The following is a 16,679-nucleotide window of genomic DNA, read 5'->3' on the forward strand; positions in this document are numbered from 1 at the left end:
TATAGATATAGGGTCTCATTTTGTTGTCCAGGCTGGTCTCAAACTCCCAGACTCAAGTGATCCTCCCGCCTTGGCCTCCCAAAGTGCTGGGATTGCAGGCACAAGCCACTGCTCCCAGCCTTCCAATGTTTTATTCGGAAAAAATTGCAAACCTTCGGAAGAGCTGGATGGATGGACAGTGATCACCAGCATCCTCTCATACTAGGTTTGCTATTAACAGTTTACCCCACTTGACTCATCGCCCCTCTCTCCACCTATCCAGCCCTATTATTTTCCATGCAGTTCAAAGTAAGTTGTAGTCATTGATACATTTCACTTTAAATGTTTCAGCATGTGTTTTATTAAGCAGAGTGAAATGCATGTATTTCCACAGTATGATTGGATGAGTTTTGACAGATGGATTCACCTGTGTGATCCATACCGCTGTCATAAGTCACAGCACTGCAATGTCCTAGAAAGTTTCCTCATGCCTAGTCATTTCCAGTTTTGAGATTTTTCCCGTTGCCGCTGTGATGAGACTCTGGGGACCTCTTGCTGCCTGCTAGAAGCTTCCTCTCTGCCCGCATACCAGACTCTCCTTTTTCTGTCTCTTGCAGGAGCCTTGAACCTGGACAGTCCGTGGCTGATGGTCTCTGTAGCTCACAGGTTGTACTGGCCACACAGAGCTGTGTTCCAAGCTGTCCTGGAACTGACGCTGGGCAAGGCCTGGACCCTAAAGGACCTGGTGGTCAGTGTGGCCTGCAGCAGTCAGGGCCCCACCAGGGAAGGCAAGATTGAGATCTACACTCCAGCTACCACCTACCTCCAGGTGAGCAGTGTTCAGACCCCAGCACTGCCTGGTCCCTGACCACTGAGATCTTTTTCTGGTGCAGAGGCAGATAAAAGCTGAGGCCTGTGGGCCTATAGCAGCTCACAGATGTGTGAAGTTTGTCCCTCCCAGTCTCTACAGCTATGAGAGTTAGTTTTATCTCTCTCTCTCTTTCTTTCTCTTTTTCTTTTCTTTTCCTCTTCTCTTCTCTTTCTTTTCTTTTTTCTGTGATGGAGTTTTGCTCTTGTTGCCCAGGCTAGAGTGCATTTGTGTGATCCCGGCTCACCACAACCTCCACCTCCCAGGTTCAAGAGATTCTCCTGCCTCAGTCTCCTGAGTAGCTGGGATTACAGGCTTGCAGCACCACGCCTGGCTAATTTTGTATTTTTAGTAGAGATGGAGTTTCTCCATGTTTGTCAGGCTGCTCTCAAACTCCTGACCTCAGGTGATCCTCCCGCCTTGGCTTCCCAAAGTGCCGGGATTATAGGTGTGAGCCACCACGTCCGGCCTCAGAGTTAGTTCTTAGGTGATGTAGGAAAGTAGACTGAAAAAAGAAAATCAGATTTCCCATATCGCTGCTGAGCAGCTGACGGGGAGAGAAATGAAATAGGAAAGAAAGTCGAACCGTACTTTGGAAACAGGTAGACAGACATTCGGCTTTTGCCAAAAAACCAGAGTGGAAAATTCTAGGACATAAGTCGGTTTTATGCTGACTACTGACTATCAGAAAGTTGCTTCACTGCAGGCCTTTGGTACAGAAGAAAGAATAGGTTTGGGAGGAAACCCTTGAGTGTCATCCGCAGGGCTGAGGGAGCCTGGTTCATGGACAGTCCCCCTGTACTGGGTGATGCATGGAGGTGGGGAAGGTCCAGGCCTGAGGGGGCTCATCCGAGTGCAGCAGAGTGCCCTCTGAGGCCGGGCTGGGTGGCATCAGGGTGGCGTCAAGGGTGGTGGTAATCTTAAGGACCATGAGGTGGCCTCTGTGTACTAGAGACAGGAGCTCAAGGTGCAGGCAACCAACCAACTCCCATCCTTCACCCAACTGGAGGGCATGGCGGCCCAGCCCACGGTGGTGGCAGTGGAGGTACCAGCAAGTGATCAAATCCTGGAAATGTCAGATTTGCTGATGGATTGGCAGTGGGGAGAGAGTAACGGAAGGATAATAAATAGCTCGGAGGTTTTGGCATCTGGTGGGATGGAAGCGCCATTGAAGGAAATGGGGAAGTTGGCCGTGGGGAACCAAGGGTCAGTGACATGAGACAAGGTGGTGCGAAGTTCTGGTACTGAGTTGGAGGCTCAGCCATGCCCAAACCCTGTCTTGTCCCTGCCACTTCTCCCTGTGAGTCCCCTGAGTTGTATGAATGAGGGATGGCAGCCAGGAGGGCACCAACTACCGTGCAGGGCTTGTGCCAAGTGGTGACTGCAAGTGGCCTACCTCCCCAGCCCCGAAACGAGTCAGGTCACACCCGGCTCTTCCTAGGACTCCCGAAGGCCACAGTGATGGTGCTGGGAGAGAAGGCCGCCCGTCAGTGTGTGCCCTTCAGGGTACAGACATGCTGGATACTAGTAATAGCAGCCCAGCGAGATCAGATTCCCAATCTGAAGAGGAGAGAAGGAAGGTATGTCTGCTCAGGGTTGGGGCAACAGAGAGGAGTTTTGGCTTTTTTTTCTTAAGACCCTGTAGAGAAAACTAGCCTCCATGTACAAGTCAGGTTAGGCCTCACAGAAATGGCATGAAGGGGTTTTGAGGCATGAGTAGGAGTTCACCAAGTAGGAAAGAGATGGAAGAGTATCCCAGGGGAAGGAAATACGGTGTTCAAAGGCCTTGGTCCTCCTCCCCCTCATTGCAGGTTTCCATGGTGATGGTCTTGGCACAGAGCCTCTTCCACAGCTGGAGCAAACTCGAGTCAGCCTGGAACACAGCAGTGGAGGGTGAGATCCATGCTGAGAACAGCTGGGGCCGTAAGATCCTGCACTGCTGGTTGAAAGGCCCCCAGTGGGAGCTCAACCTTACAGCGGCCTAGAGGCGTCTGGAGCAGGTGAGAACCTGGGAGGCCCGTGTAGTCAAGAGACCAACCAGTCCCTCACCTGGCTCTCCTGCCTCTCTCCCTGCTTGGGATAGAAAAGGGCTTTGTGCCACTGGCTTGGCCTGTGACCTTGGGCTTCCCTGAGCCTCTCTTTCTCTCTCTCTTTCCTTTTCCTTCTTTTCCTTTTAGATATTTTTCTTGACAGTCTGGTTCTGTTGCCCTGGCTGGATTGCAGCGATAAAGTCATAGCTCACTGTAGCCTCCAACTTCTGGGCTCAAAGGATCCTCCCACCTCAACCTCCCAAATTGTCAGAACTATAGGCACATACCACCCATGCCACTATGGCATTGAAGGGGTTTTGAGGGATGAATAGGAGTCCACCAAGTAGGAAGGAGATGAAAGGATATCCCAGGGGGAGGACATCTCTGACTCTCTTTCAAGCACACATGAGGTATTGCTATGTTGCCCAGGCGGGTCTTAAAGCCCTGGGATCAAGTGATCCTCCCATCTCAGCCTCCCAAAGTTTTGGGATTACAGGGGTGAGCCACTGTGCTCAGACAAGCCTTAGTTTCTTGGTCTGCGAAGTAGACCCTGGTCACATTAGCACAGATTCAAGAGCAAAGCTGGGCTTCCTTTGGCTGAGAAGTCCAAGTTGTTCTTTCCCCCTGGGCACCTAGGGAGGTCCAGCTGTGGTGGGAGCTGGTGGGATCCTGTGGTCTGAGCAGGCTGGAGGCTGCAGTCCAGTTGAGCAGCTGTGATAGTCATTTCTGGGGGAGATCAGCAGGCTGTAGGGGGCTACACCTTTCCTCCCTGCAAGGCGGGTCTGCGGCTTGGTCCTGTTGGCCCATCCCTCCCTTTAGCCTGGGTCTTGTTGCAGCCACGGAAGACCCAGGTGTCACTGATGGCTCTGAGGACCGGTGCCCATGGCCAGCCTTGGGGCCTGCAGTTGGAAGGCGAGCTGGAGGAGCTGAGGCGAGACAGGACTTTGTACCAGAAACGGGGGACCTTGCTCTTTAGGTGTGTGTGCCCCTTCTCCTAGGCTGACATCCCTGCAAGTGTCCCCTTTTCCAGCATGGAGGGTCCCCAGGGGAGACAGGATGGGTAGAGCTACCTGGAGAAATTGTGCTGACCTGCTGGGGCCCGAATGAAACCCAGATCCCAGAGAAGAGCCCCTTCCCCTGAAAGCTGCCACATCCCTATCCCCTCCATTAGTTGCGGAGGCAGGAGCAGAAGTCAGAGTCTTATCATCCTAGCCTGGGGCTGCTTGGAGAGTCTTCTCATTTCCTAGAGACAGAGCTCATTAAAAAGGCAGTTCCCTGTGTGCTGGGAACAGCATGAGATTGGAATGAGCGGAGCCATCTTGGACGCCAGGCTATGCATTGAGCAGCTGTGTGGTGTTAGATAAGTCACCGGTCTAAACAGCAGCAGTAATGACAAGGAATAGCAGCAACATTTGCAGATTTCATTTGTGTTTTTGCCCCATTTACATTCATTGAGCACCTGTTATGTACCAAGTACTCTTCTGGGCACGTGGAAAATGACAGAGAACTAGAAGGGCAGAAACCCTTGCTCTTGGGGAGCTTACATTCATTTCATGTATGCTACCTCTCATCCCGATCACTGTGTCCAATGAGTGTTATTTTAGCTGCATTTTACATATGGGGAAACTGAGGCACAGAGGTCAAGTCGTTTGCACAAGGTCACCCAGCTAGTGAAAGACCATGCCTGGATTTCAGCCCCAGTCTGTGTGACACCAGATGATGTGTGCCATCTATCCCCTTGGGTCTTTGCTGTCAAATGGCGACAGGGACCCCAACCATGCCCACTTGGATGGCACAGTGAGATGGTGAAGGGTTCTGAGTGACAAATTGTGAAAGCACAGGGCTTCCCTATGTCCTGGTCTTCTCTTCTCTGAGAGAGACTCCAAACTTGGCATGCCAGGCCAGTTTTGACAGGCCCAGCTCATGACAGGCCCAGGCTGAGACCGTGGGGCTCCGTTGTCCCCGACACTGCCAGCTGCTTTAGTGGCTTTGGCCTGTTTTCCCCTCTGCACACCAGGCACCCCTTGCAGCTGCCCATCCCGCAGAGCCTCGTCCTGCAGGGGACCTTCACGGCTGACAGGCAACGCGAGTGCTATTCCCTGGAGACAAGGGTTGTCTTGAACGGCCGAGAGGAAACCCTGCAGACTGTTGTCCTGGGCTACCAGGCCAGACACCCCTATGTGAGTGGGTCCGGCACAGCCAGGAAGGTACCTGAGAGCAGGAAGGAGGCCCCAGCTGTCTCGTGACCTCCCTGCATGCGTGTGTACATGTATGTCATTGTCCCTCCCAGGTCTGTGCAGGTCTGACACATCCATATGATGGCACAGCCATCCCCAGGAACACAGAGGGGTGCCTGGTTACTTGGAATCAGCACAAGGTGAGTGGAGAGACCTTTGCACACCAGCCAGCCCTGGCTCAAGTTGCTGTCATCTCTCAATAGGATTAGAAACATGTTCTCTGGGCTGAGTGCGGTGGCTCATACCTGTAATCTCAGCCACTCTGGAGGCTGAGGCGGGAGGATCTCGAAAGGCCAGGAGTTAGAGCCATCTGGGCAACATATGGAAACCCCATTTCTCCAAAAAAAAAAAAAATGTTTTTTAATTAGCCATGGTGGTGTGCACTTGTAGTCCCAGCTACTCCGGAGGTTGAGGCAGGAGGATCAATTAAGCCCAGGAGGTTGAGGCTTTAGTAAACTGTAATCATACCACTGCATTCCAGCCTGGCTCACAGAGCAAGACTCAGATACCCACCTTCCCCTAGAAGAGTTATCCATGCTGGGCATGGTGGCTCACGCCTCTAATCCAGCACTTTGGGAGGCCAAGGCAGGCAGATCCCCTGAGGTCAGGAGTTTGAGACCAGCCTGGCCAACATGGTGAAAGCCTGTCTCTACTAAAAATCCAAAAACTAGCCGGGCATGGTGGTGGGCACCTGTAGTCCCAGCTACTCGGGAAGCTGAGGCAGGAAAATCACTTGAATCCAGGAGGTAGAGGTGGCAGTGAACCGAGATTGCACTACTGCTCTCCAGGCCAGACTGCCTCCAAAAAAAAAAAAAAAAAAGGTTCTCCTGCCTGGGTTCTCTGTTTCATTTGGTCCTCCCTAGTACGGTCTATGTGACCGTCAGAGGGATATTTTCTTTCCTTTTTTTTTTTCATATGGAGTCTCACTGTCACCAGGCTGGAGTGCAATGGCTCTCAGCTCACTGCAACCTCCAATTCCCAGGTCCAGGTGATTCTCCTGCCTCAGCCTCCCGAGTAGCTGGGACTACAGGCATGTGCCACTACACCCAGCTAATTTTTGTAATTTTAGTAGAGACGGGGATTTCACCATGTTGGCCACGATGGCCTCGATCTCTTGACCTCGTGATCCACCCCCTCGGCCTCCCAAAGTGCTGGGATTATAGGCGTGAACCACCCCACCCAGTCCAGAAGGATATCTTCTAAAGGCCAGTATAACTCTGCCACTCCCTTGCTCTCAAACCGTGACAGCCTCTCTTGGGATAAAGCCCCAGTCCTGTGCCCTCAGCCCCACTTCGTGGCCTGCATTCCCCTCATCCAGCCTCTTCGCATTCCCTCGCCTGGCTCTTTCCTGCCTCAGGGCCTCTGCGTGTCCTGTGCCTGAAGCTGTCACCCTCTCCTTCACCTCCCTTCTACTCATGAGCTCCAGCATCCTCTCACATGACCCCCAGACCACCTCACACACACCTGCCTCAGCCTCCCGAGTGGCTGGGATTACAGATGTGCATTCCCATGCCCGGCTAGATTTTGTATTTTTCGTAGAGACAGCCTTACGCCCTGTTGGCCAGGTTGTCTTGAACTTGTGACGTCAAGTGATCTCCCCGCCTCGGCCTCCCAGCCAAAGTGCTGGGATTACCGCTGTGCCCAGCTTGCCCTATATCTTTTGCTTCTAGCACCAATCATACATTCCAGTTTCTTTCTTTCTTTTTTTGACAAAGTCTTACTCTGTCACCCAGGCTGGAGTGCAGTGGCACAATCTTGCTCACTGTAGCCTTGACATCCTAGGCTCAAGCAATCCTCCCACCTCAGCCTCCCGAGTAGCTGGGACCACAGGCACATGCCACTGCCACCACCACACCTGCCTTTTTTAATGTTTTATTTTTAGTAGAGAGAGTCTTGCTATGTTGCCCAGGCTGGTCTTGAACTCTTGGACTCTAAGTGATCCTCCCATCTTGGCCTCGAAAGTGCTGGGATTACAGGTGTGAGCCACCGTACCTGGCCCCAGTTCTGTTTTTGTGTGATTCATCAGTCACTGGTTCCTTTGTTACTCTGGAAAACTCGTGATCTCCACCAGCACTTTATTTACCACTGTAGCTACAGGACTTGGTACACAGTAGGTGCTCAATGAAGAGTTGCTGCCGTGGTGCTATTTAACACCCACTGCATGCCAGGACCCAGAGTAGAGGTCACCAGACTTTTCTAGAAAGAACCCAGTAGTAACTAGTTCAGGCTTCACGGGCACACGGTTCAGGCCTTGTTGACTCAACTCTGCCATTGCAGTTCGAGAGAAGCGTGGACGGTACGTAATGAATACGTAATGGATGGGCATGGCTGTGTCCTAACAGGACTTCACTTACTAAAACACACCACATTTGGACCAGGGGCCTTAGTTGCTGACCCCTGAGTTAGAGGGTCTTTTCTGAGACAGGGTATTGCTCTGTCACCCAGGCTGGAGTTCAGGGGCTCGATCATGGCTCACTCACTGCAGCTTTGACCTCCTGGCCTCACGTGATCCTCCCACCTCAGCCTCCTGAGTAGCTGAGACCACAGGTGTGCACCACCACACCCAGCTCGTTTTAAAAATGTTTTGTAGAGATGGAGATCTCTCTCTGTTTCCCAAGCTGGTCTTGAATTCTCAGATTCAAGGGATCCTCCTACCTTACCTTTCAAAGTGCTGGGATTAGGCCAGGCATGGTGGCTCACGCCTGTAATCCCAGCAATTTTGGAAGCCAATGAGGGTGGATCACTTGAGGTCAGGAGTTCAAGACCAGCCTGGCCAAAATGGTGAAACCCATCTCTACTAAAAAACTACAAAAATTGGCTGGGCATGGTGGCAGGTGCCTATAATCCCAGCTATTTGGGAGGCGGAAGCATGAGAATCACTTGAACCTAGGAGGCGGAGGTTGCAGTGAGCGGAGATCACACCACTTCACTACGGTCTGGGGGACAGAGAGAGACTTGGTCTCAAAAAATAAAAAAAGTGCTGTGGTTACAGATAAGAGTCACTGGGCCTGGATGAGGGTCTTGACATTTTGGCTCTTCAGGGGTGAAACTTGTTTTTGCCTGTGTGTCCTTGGCAAATTATTTCATGTCTCTGGACCTCAGTTTCCTTGTCGGTAGAATGGGGGCAGTAGTGCTCATCTCTTATGCAGGGGCTGTGAAGATTACAATGGAGTATCGTACAATGCCAACTACACCCCTGTCCAAGGCTTCTTCCTGACACCTCTAGGAGGCGTCGATACTCTGGGCGATCACCGCATTTTTCAGCAAGCATTTATGGAGCATGTGCTGTGTGCTAAGCCCCCAAGGAAGACAGTCATTGTTTGTCTCTCTCTCTCTCTCTCTGTTTGTTTGTTTGTTTGAGACAGAGTCTCCCTCTGTTGCCCGGCTGGAGTCTGGAGTGCAGTGATTAAATCTCAGCTCACTGCAACCCTCCACCTCCCAGGTTCCTGTGCAGACGCCTCCTATCCCTTTTTTTTTTTAAACCAAGTCTCCCTCTGTTGCCCAGGCTGGAGTGCAGCTTCGGGATCTCGGCTCACTGTAACCTCTGCCTCCTGGGTTTAAGTGATTCTCCTGTCTCAGCCTTCCGAGTAGCTGGGATTACAGGCACCCACCGCCACACCCAGCTGATTTTTGTACTTTTAGTAGAGATGGGGTTTTTCCATTTTCGTGCGGATGATCGCAAGCTCCTGACCTCAGGTGATCCACCCTCCTCAGCCTCCCACAGTGCTGGGATGACAGGCGTGAGCCGCCTCACCTGGCTGTTTGTCTCTTGCAAGATGCACCCCAGCCCCTGGGAAGGAGGGTGAACCAAGCACGTGTTGCACATTGAGACCCACCCTTCTGGGGCTCCCTTCACCATTAGTCAGATGAGGCTGTGTGTGTGTGTGTGTGTGTGTGTGTGTGTGTGTCCGTGTCCCCAGGGATGACATAGTACACTTCTTGGAGCTTTTAGGGGAAAGCAAATGGCAGGATGACAGCCTCAGACACCTGCAAAGTGCCTCCCGATGGTGTTTGCTGTTTCTTATGCCGGAGATTGCAGAGCCGGCACCGTGGGCCAAATTCGACCTGCAGATGGGTTTTGTTTGGTCTGCTTAGCATTTACATTTTTTAAGGAAATTAATTGCTACATTTGAAAATCAGAAGATTTTGAGTGAAATCCAGATTTCTGCTGTTTTTAAGGAAAAAAAAAGTCAGAAGATGTGACCATACCGGGCCTCAAATCCCAGCTGACAACAACAGACAGAGTAAATGGCAATCCTTTCGTTTCGTATAATTTGGCTCTCTGCTCTTTTTTTTTACTATTATTATTTTTTGAGACGCAGTCTAGCTCTGACACCAGGCTGAAGTGCAGTGGCACAATCTTGGCTCACTGCCACCTCTGCCTCCTGGTTCAAGTGATTCTTCTGCCTCATTTTTCTGAGTAACTGAGACTACAGGCGCACATCACCACGTCCAGTTAATTTTTGTGTTTTTTAGTAGAGATGGTGTTTCACACATTGGTCATGATGGTCTCAATCTCTTGACCTTGTGACCCGCCTGCCTCAGCCTCCCAAAGTGCTGGGATTACAGGTGTGAGCCACCACACCAGGCCTCTCTGCTCTTTTTAAAACCATGTCTACGCTGGGCATGGTGGCTCACACCTGTAATATCAGCACTCTGTGAAGCTGAGGCAGGGAGATTATTTGAGGTCAGGAGTTCGAGAGCAACTTGACCAACATGGTGAAAACCCATCTGAACTAAACCAAAAAAAAGAAAAAAAGCTGGGTGTGGTAGTATGCACCTGTTATCCCAGCTACTCAGGAGTCTGAGGCAGGAGAATCACTTGAACTTGGGAGGTGGAGGTTGCAGTGAGCCAAGGTCATGCCACTGCACTCCAGCCTGGGCGACAGAGTGAGACTGTCTCAAAAAACAAAACAAAACAAAGCCTCTGTGTGTGTTTAATGACAAACATTTTTCTCATTTCGCATTTCTCTCGGTCCTCTTGGACCCTTATTTCTATTCCTCCATCTTGGTTCTAACGTGAAGCTGAGCATCCCTTTAAAGGTGCACAGCAACGATAAGGCTTCTTAGCAGGCAGTTTTAACTTCTCAGTCAACACAGGTAGGAAAGATGGCAACGTGCTACTGTGTACTTGGCCTGTGGCAGAATCTGAATGGTTGTTGAGTGAATAAATTCAGCAGTTGTGTATTAGTTTGCTATGTTTGCCGTAACAAACTGCTGCAATCTTAGTGGCTTAAAGCATCACAGATTTATTTTACAGTTTTGGAGCTCAGAAGTCCAGATTGGATCTCACGTGGCTAAAATCAAGGTGTTAGTAGGGCTGTGTTCTTTTTGGAAGCTCCAGGGGAGAGGCCATTTTCTTTCCTTTTCCAGCTTCTACAAGCTGCTTGCACGCCTTGGCTCATGGCCCCTTCCACCTTCAAAGCCAACAGCATGGTGTGTGACTCTGACCCTCCTGCCTCCCTCTCATAGGACCCTTGTGATTAATTTAGGGCCACCTGGATAATCTCCCCATCTCTAGATTCTCAGTCCAATGACACCGCAAAGTCTCTTTTGCCATGAAAGGTCCCATATTTATAGGTTTCAGTGATGAGGACATAGATGTCATCGTGGAATGAGTGTTCTTCTGCCAGCTCCACAAAGAATTATGCATTCTTTCACTCTAGCACAGCTTTGACCTTGAGGTTTCAGGCTGTAACTAGGGATTCTGCATTTGCCCAAATATTTATTGAGCACCTACTACACGCCAGGACCTGTGCTAAGTGTTAGGAATAGGGCAGTGAACAAAACAGACTACTCCCAGGGCACTCTCTTTGAAGACGACACAGGTATTCACATTTGTTCCATCATGCCCACCCTGCCAGTCTTACCTGTGGGCATTGGAATTCACCATTCCCATGTACCCGTACCCACTTCCTGCCCTATAGATGGAACACCATAGACTGCTCCGTATCCCATCAATCTTTGGACCACTTTCTTCTGACCGCTGGGTTCCCGGGGTGACTTCTGCAGGCACGTAGAGATGGGACAGGACCTCTCTCAGTGCCTCTGGTTCTCACTCACCTAGGCTAAGACAAGGGAGGTTGAGGCCACTTTGAAAGTCAAGTGGAAAGTTGTACTGCACTTAAAGGGTTTGCATCACGACAGATCTCAGCGCGGGGAAAGCCGGCACAGCCTAGCCCTGGACTTGGCCCATTCCTACCAGGTACAGGTCCCCAGCTTGGGCAGACACTGGTTTGTGACCTCCACACAGAGCTTGGCTGTTAGGGAAGTAAAGGGTGTTATCTGTTTCTTCCCAGCTGAGCTTCCCCCAGGCCCTGAGCTTGGATGGGGGCATCATCTTTAGACAGAGTCCTCCAGGAACGTTCAGTTTTGGCGTGGATACTCGAGCTGCCATCAACCACGTCACATCCCAGGTGAGGAGGCTGAGTTCTGCTCCCTTGTGTAGGGAGGCAGTTTTTAATAACCTTTAGTGAAGGTGCCCTGTATGGAATGTCTCAGGAGGTGGCAGGAGAAGACATGAACCTGGGAAGCCAACAGCACAGCCCTTATTTTGGCAGTGTGTGTGTGATTAGTCAGGAGGCATTGACTATTATAAACTAATGTTTGCCTCCTTGTGAAAGGCCAGTATTCATGTCTCAGCTCAGCGAGGCTCTGCTCCATGCAGTCTCTCAGGATCCAGGCCTCCCCACCTTGTGGCTCTGTCCTAGATGACAGATGGAGAGAGAGAGACAGTGGAGAATTAGGCAGGAGGTTTTTATGGGCCAGACCTGTAAGTCGAAAGGTTGGTCATTCCTGCCTGGGTTCTCATCACATGACCCCACCTAGCTGCAAGGGAGGCTGGGAAATGTAGTTTTAGCTGTATGTCCAGGAAGAAAAGGAAACAGTTTGGTAAAGATATAGCAGCCATTGCAGGTATATTTACTCATTCATGGCTGTTCATTTGTTCATCCATGTATGTCTTCATGTCCATTCATTCAGCATGGATGAGTTGTGTCTCTGCTGTTTGTCAGGTTCTGTGATGTGCATTGGGGGGTACAAGGGTGACTCTGTCCCCATCTCTGTTCCCGTCTCTGAGGAGCTTTAAGTCTAGTGGGCTTTTAGTGTTAGATAAGTTCAAGTTCATCTCCCAGTTTCACTGTTAATGAGCTATGTAACCTTGAGATACTGGACACCACTGGGCCTCAGTTTTGCTATCTGGGAAATGGGATGGTAACACCAACCCAGCAAAGCAGGGTTGGGGATTAAATGAGATGGTCATTGTGAACCTGGTAGCACAGTGCCTGTGTCATGGTCAGGGTCAAGGAGAAGGTGGCGTGGCTGTGGGGGGTGTGAACAGGCACCATGGCAGGGAATAGGGGGTCCCAGAGTGGTTTTCCCAGCGCCCCCATCCAGGGCTTCACTTCCTAAGCATCCTTTCTCAGGAGTGTAGCCTGAGTAAGATTTAGGGCTGAGGAACATTGAGGGAGGACAGACGTTTCTGGCTTGAGCTCTGGGCATATTCTGGGATGCATTTGCCCAGCAGCCATTGCCCGGGATTCTGCATCTCCCTCTCTGTTCCTTGTGACCCTTTTCCAACTCTCCCCGAAACAGGTCTCGGTCCAGCTGAACAGATCTGACTCCAACTTTGCGTTTTTCTTCCAACTCAGACATCCCCACAGACCATCATTTCCTCCAAACTTCCAGGTATGGATGTTGCTCCCTAGGGGATGACCTTGACTTGCCTGCCAAGGGTTGTGTGTGAGCAGCCGGCCTGCTGGGCGGTGGATGGAAGGAAGGCAGGTTGGGGGCCCGAGGGAGGGAGGCCGCACTTGCAGCGTCGTTCTTAGCCAAACAGCCTCTGCAGAACCAAGAACAGATGGCAGGGAGGTTTCCAAATCCATCATTTGGAAGTGATTGTCCAGGCAAGAAGGGTTTTAGCCTCCAGGGGGTGGGGATGAAGGATCATATTTCACTCTTGAAAATGGACAGAAACAGAATTTTCCTCCTAACTGTGTCCTCTACTGGGCTTGGGAGAAGCCGTGTAATGTTTCAGGAGGGTTTATTGACCCAGGGTATTTTGCCCAGTGTGGAAATAAAGAGGTGGAGAAAGATATCCAGGTGGAAGCCCCCAGGGCTGGGGCCCTAGAGAGTCCTGTCCCCAACGAAGTTTGCGGCTTCATTGAGCAGGGTGTGCGTGGTGTTTGCACAGGAATTAGGTGGTGGCTAATTCAGGGACGTGGAGGTGCACATAGGAAATCCTGACAGGGATGAGGCCCTCAGGAGGTGTGGGGCAGACCACTAATTTGATATCAATAAAATTAATTACAGGTGGAGTCTGACTATGTTGCCCAGGCTGGTTTTAAACTCTTGGCCTCAAGCTGTTTTCCTACTTCAGCCTTCCAAAGTGCTGAGATCACAGGCATGAGCCACTTTACCTAGCCTGAGAAATTTCAAGATAAATTTCTTTTGAGCCAGGATCTCACCGTTTCCCGGGCTGGAGTGCAGTGGCGTAATCACGGCTCACTTCCGCCTTGACCACATGGGGTCAAGCGATCCTTCCACCTCAGTTTCCTGAGTAGCTGGGACCACAGGCATGTGCCACGGCACCTGGCTAGTTTTTGTATTTTTTCTTTTTTTTGGCAGAGACAGGGTCTCACTGTGTTGCCCAGGCTGGTCTTGAACTCCTGGCTTCATGTGATCCTCCTCCCTCAGTCTCCCAAGGTACTGGGATTACAGGCATGAGCCACTGCATTCAGCCCTGACCGCATTTTTCAAACAGCTGCTGTGCATTCCCTGTGTGTTGGGTTTTAGGAAATTGAATGGAGCTGAAGAATGTCTCTGAATGGAGGAATCTGCTTATTCTGAGAGGCACGAGCTTTCACAGGTTGATGTCCCCGAAGTCAGGATGTATCTATACAAGGACACAGGTCACCGTTTCACTAGCAACCTTTTGCTTTTGTGGCATTCCCTAAGATCAGGGCCCATCTGAGCACTGCTGGCATCTTAGATCAGAGGAAACGCCATCATATGAACCATTCATCTAGGAGCTGACGTCTGTGGAGTGATTGCATGGCAGGCCCTGTTCTAATCCCTCCTTGTGGATTATCTTGTGAACACCTCTTGATGCTGTTGTGTGGGGTGTGGAGCACTGTGGTACCATATTGGGGGTGTAGCTCTGAGTGGGGGTGTGGTGTGACTTGCCCAAGATGATGGAGCTCAACGAGAGGAAGATTTTGGGTGGGAACCCAGGCATCTGGCTTCAGAGCTCATGCAATTCCCTGAACTCACTGGGGAGTGGGGGTGGGTTCCCCTGGAAGCTTGGCTGTCATCTAATGGGTTCAAACTTTTTTTTTTTCTTTTTTGAGACGGAGTCTCACTCTGTCGCACAGGCTGGAGTACGGTGGCCCAATCTTGGCTCACTGCAACCTCGGTCTCCCAGGTTGAAGCGATTCTTGTGGCTCAGTCTCCCAAGTAGCTGGGATTACAAGCATGTGCTACCATGCCTGGCTAATTTTTTGCATTTTTGGTAGAGATGGGATTTCACCACATTGGCCAGGCTGATGTTGAGCTCCTGTTGACCTCAGGTGATCCACCCACCTCGGCCTCCCAAAGTGCTGGGATTAGAGGCGTGAGCCACTGCACCTGGCTCGAAGATTAATTTTAGTTGTTTTTGTGTTGTTTTGTTTTTTAGATGGAGTCTGGCTCTGTCGCCCAGGCTGGACTGTGGTGGCACGATCTTGGCTCACTGCAACCTCTGCCTGCCAAGTTCAAGAGATTCTCCTGCCTCAGCCTCAGGAGTAGCTGGAATTACAGGCGTCTGCCACCACGCCCAGCTAATTTTTGTAATTTTAGTAGAGACAGGGTTTGCTGTGTTGGCCAAGCTGGTCTCAAACTCCTGACCTCAGGTGATCCGCCTGCCTCAGCCTCCTAAAGTGCTGGGATTATAGGCATGTGCTAACGTGCCTGGCCATTTTAATGTTAATTTTTAAGACAGGGTCTTGCTCTGTCACCCAGGCTGGAGTGCAGTGGCATGATCATGGCTCACTGCAGCGTCCACCTCCCAGACTCCAGCCATCCTTTCACCACAGCCTTCTGAGTAGCTGGGACTGCAGGTGTGAGTCATCGTTCCCTGCCAGTCTATGGGTTTGACAGATGCATATAGTGTCATGGATCTGCCATTACAGCGTCATTCAGAGAAGTTTCTCTGCCCTAAATAAATCCTCTGGTCTCTACCTTTTCATGCTTCCTACACTCCACCCCCCGGCAACCACTGCTCTTTTTACTCTCTGTGGTTCTGCCTTTTCCAGAATGTCACAGAGCTGGAATACGGTGTGCAGCCTTTTCAGGTGGGCTTCTTTCACTTGGTAATATACATTTAAGTTTCCTCGATGTTTTTTTTAAGACAGAGCTTTGCTCTTTTTGCCCAGGCTGGAGTGCAATGGCATGATCTTGGCTCATACAGCCTCTGCCTCCTGGGTTCAAGAGATTCTCCTGCCTCAGCCTCCTGAGTAGCTGGGATTACAGGCATGCGCCACCATGCCTGACTAATTTTTGTATTTTCGGTAGAGGCGGGGTTTCTCCATATTGGTCAGGCTGGTCTCGAACTCCAGGTGATCCTTCCCCCTTGGCCTCCCAAAGTGCTGGGATTACAGGTGTGAGTCACCATGCTTGGCCTCCTCTATGTCACTTTCAGCTTAATCGCTCATTTCATATTAGCACTGGATAATATTCCATTGTGTGGATGTATCATATTTTATTTATCAGTTCATCTATGGAGGCACCAGGCATTCTTTTAAAAGCTTTCCAGGCTGGGCATGGTGGCTCACCCCTGTAATCCCAGCACTTTGGGAGGCCAAGGCGGGCAGATCACCTGAGGTCAGGAGTTTGAGACCAGCCTGGGCAATAAAGTAAACCCAACTCTACTAAAAATACAAAAAACATTAGCTGGGCATTGTGGCAGGTGTCTGTAATCCCAGCTACTCAGGTGGCTGAGACAGGAGAATCACTTGAATTTAGGAGGTGGAGGTTGCAGTGAGCCAAGATTGCACCACTATACTCCAGTCTGGGTGACACAGTGAGACTCCATCTCAGAAAATTAAAAAAAAAAAAATTGTAATGCACAGGCTGGATTGAGAACCACAGGGCTAAACCCACTTTGCAGATGGGGAGACTGAGGCCCAGATCAGGAAAGGGAGGGATTCAGGTCCCAAGGAGCTGGTAGAGCCTTGGGCCTCTCTGCTCATACCCCACACTGCTCCCCTCAATACCCTTGTTGGGCCCAGCCACGTGTTCACCCCAGCCTGACCACACGGGTACTCAGATGCCATCCCCTTTGAACCCCAGAAATTCTGGGTCCTCTGGTTCCTTGCAGGCACTCTATAGGGCCTCCTTTTCTGTGGAGGAGTTGAAAAGATGTCCTCTGCTTCCCCCACCAGCGTCTTCAGGCACCGGCACAAGTTTTAGAGCTAGGCAGACTCAGGTCGCCTATGTGACCCTCTCAGAGCCTCAGTTTCTCCATTTCACAGTAAGAACTCCCATTTCACGTGTGGTGGAAAAGTCAAGATGAGACTGTACTCCTGGTCC

The 16,679-nt window shown here is 50.8% G+C and overlaps 1 protein-coding gene across 1 annotated transcript in view; it reads left to right on the top strand.

The window, feature by feature from the left end:
• LOC100391236 (uncharacterized) overlaps window positions 1–16,679 on the top strand; it is an 86,014-nt gene that overhangs the window by 4,074 nt on the left and 65,261 nt on the right. Inside the window, 9 exon segments of the mRNA XM_078346844.1 lie at window positions 6–205; window positions 597–808; window positions 2,659–2,847; window positions 3,714–3,853; window positions 4,895–5,057; window positions 5,168–5,254; window positions 11,182–11,319; window positions 11,414–11,530; window positions 12,708–12,800. Of these exon segments, the coding sequence (XP_078202970.1) occupies window positions 172–205; window positions 597–808; window positions 2,659–2,847; window positions 3,714–3,853; window positions 4,895–5,057; window positions 5,168–5,254; window positions 11,182–11,319; window positions 11,414–11,530; window positions 12,708–12,800 (1,173 nt within the window). The 5' untranslated portion in view covers window positions 6–171.

This window comes from Callithrix jacchus, chromosome 12 (genome assembly GCF_049354715.1).
Source record: "Callithrix jacchus isolate 240 chromosome 12, calJac240_pri, whole genome shotgun sequence".
NCBI lineage: Eukaryota > Metazoa > Chordata > Mammalia > Primates > Cebidae > Callithrix > Callithrix jacchus.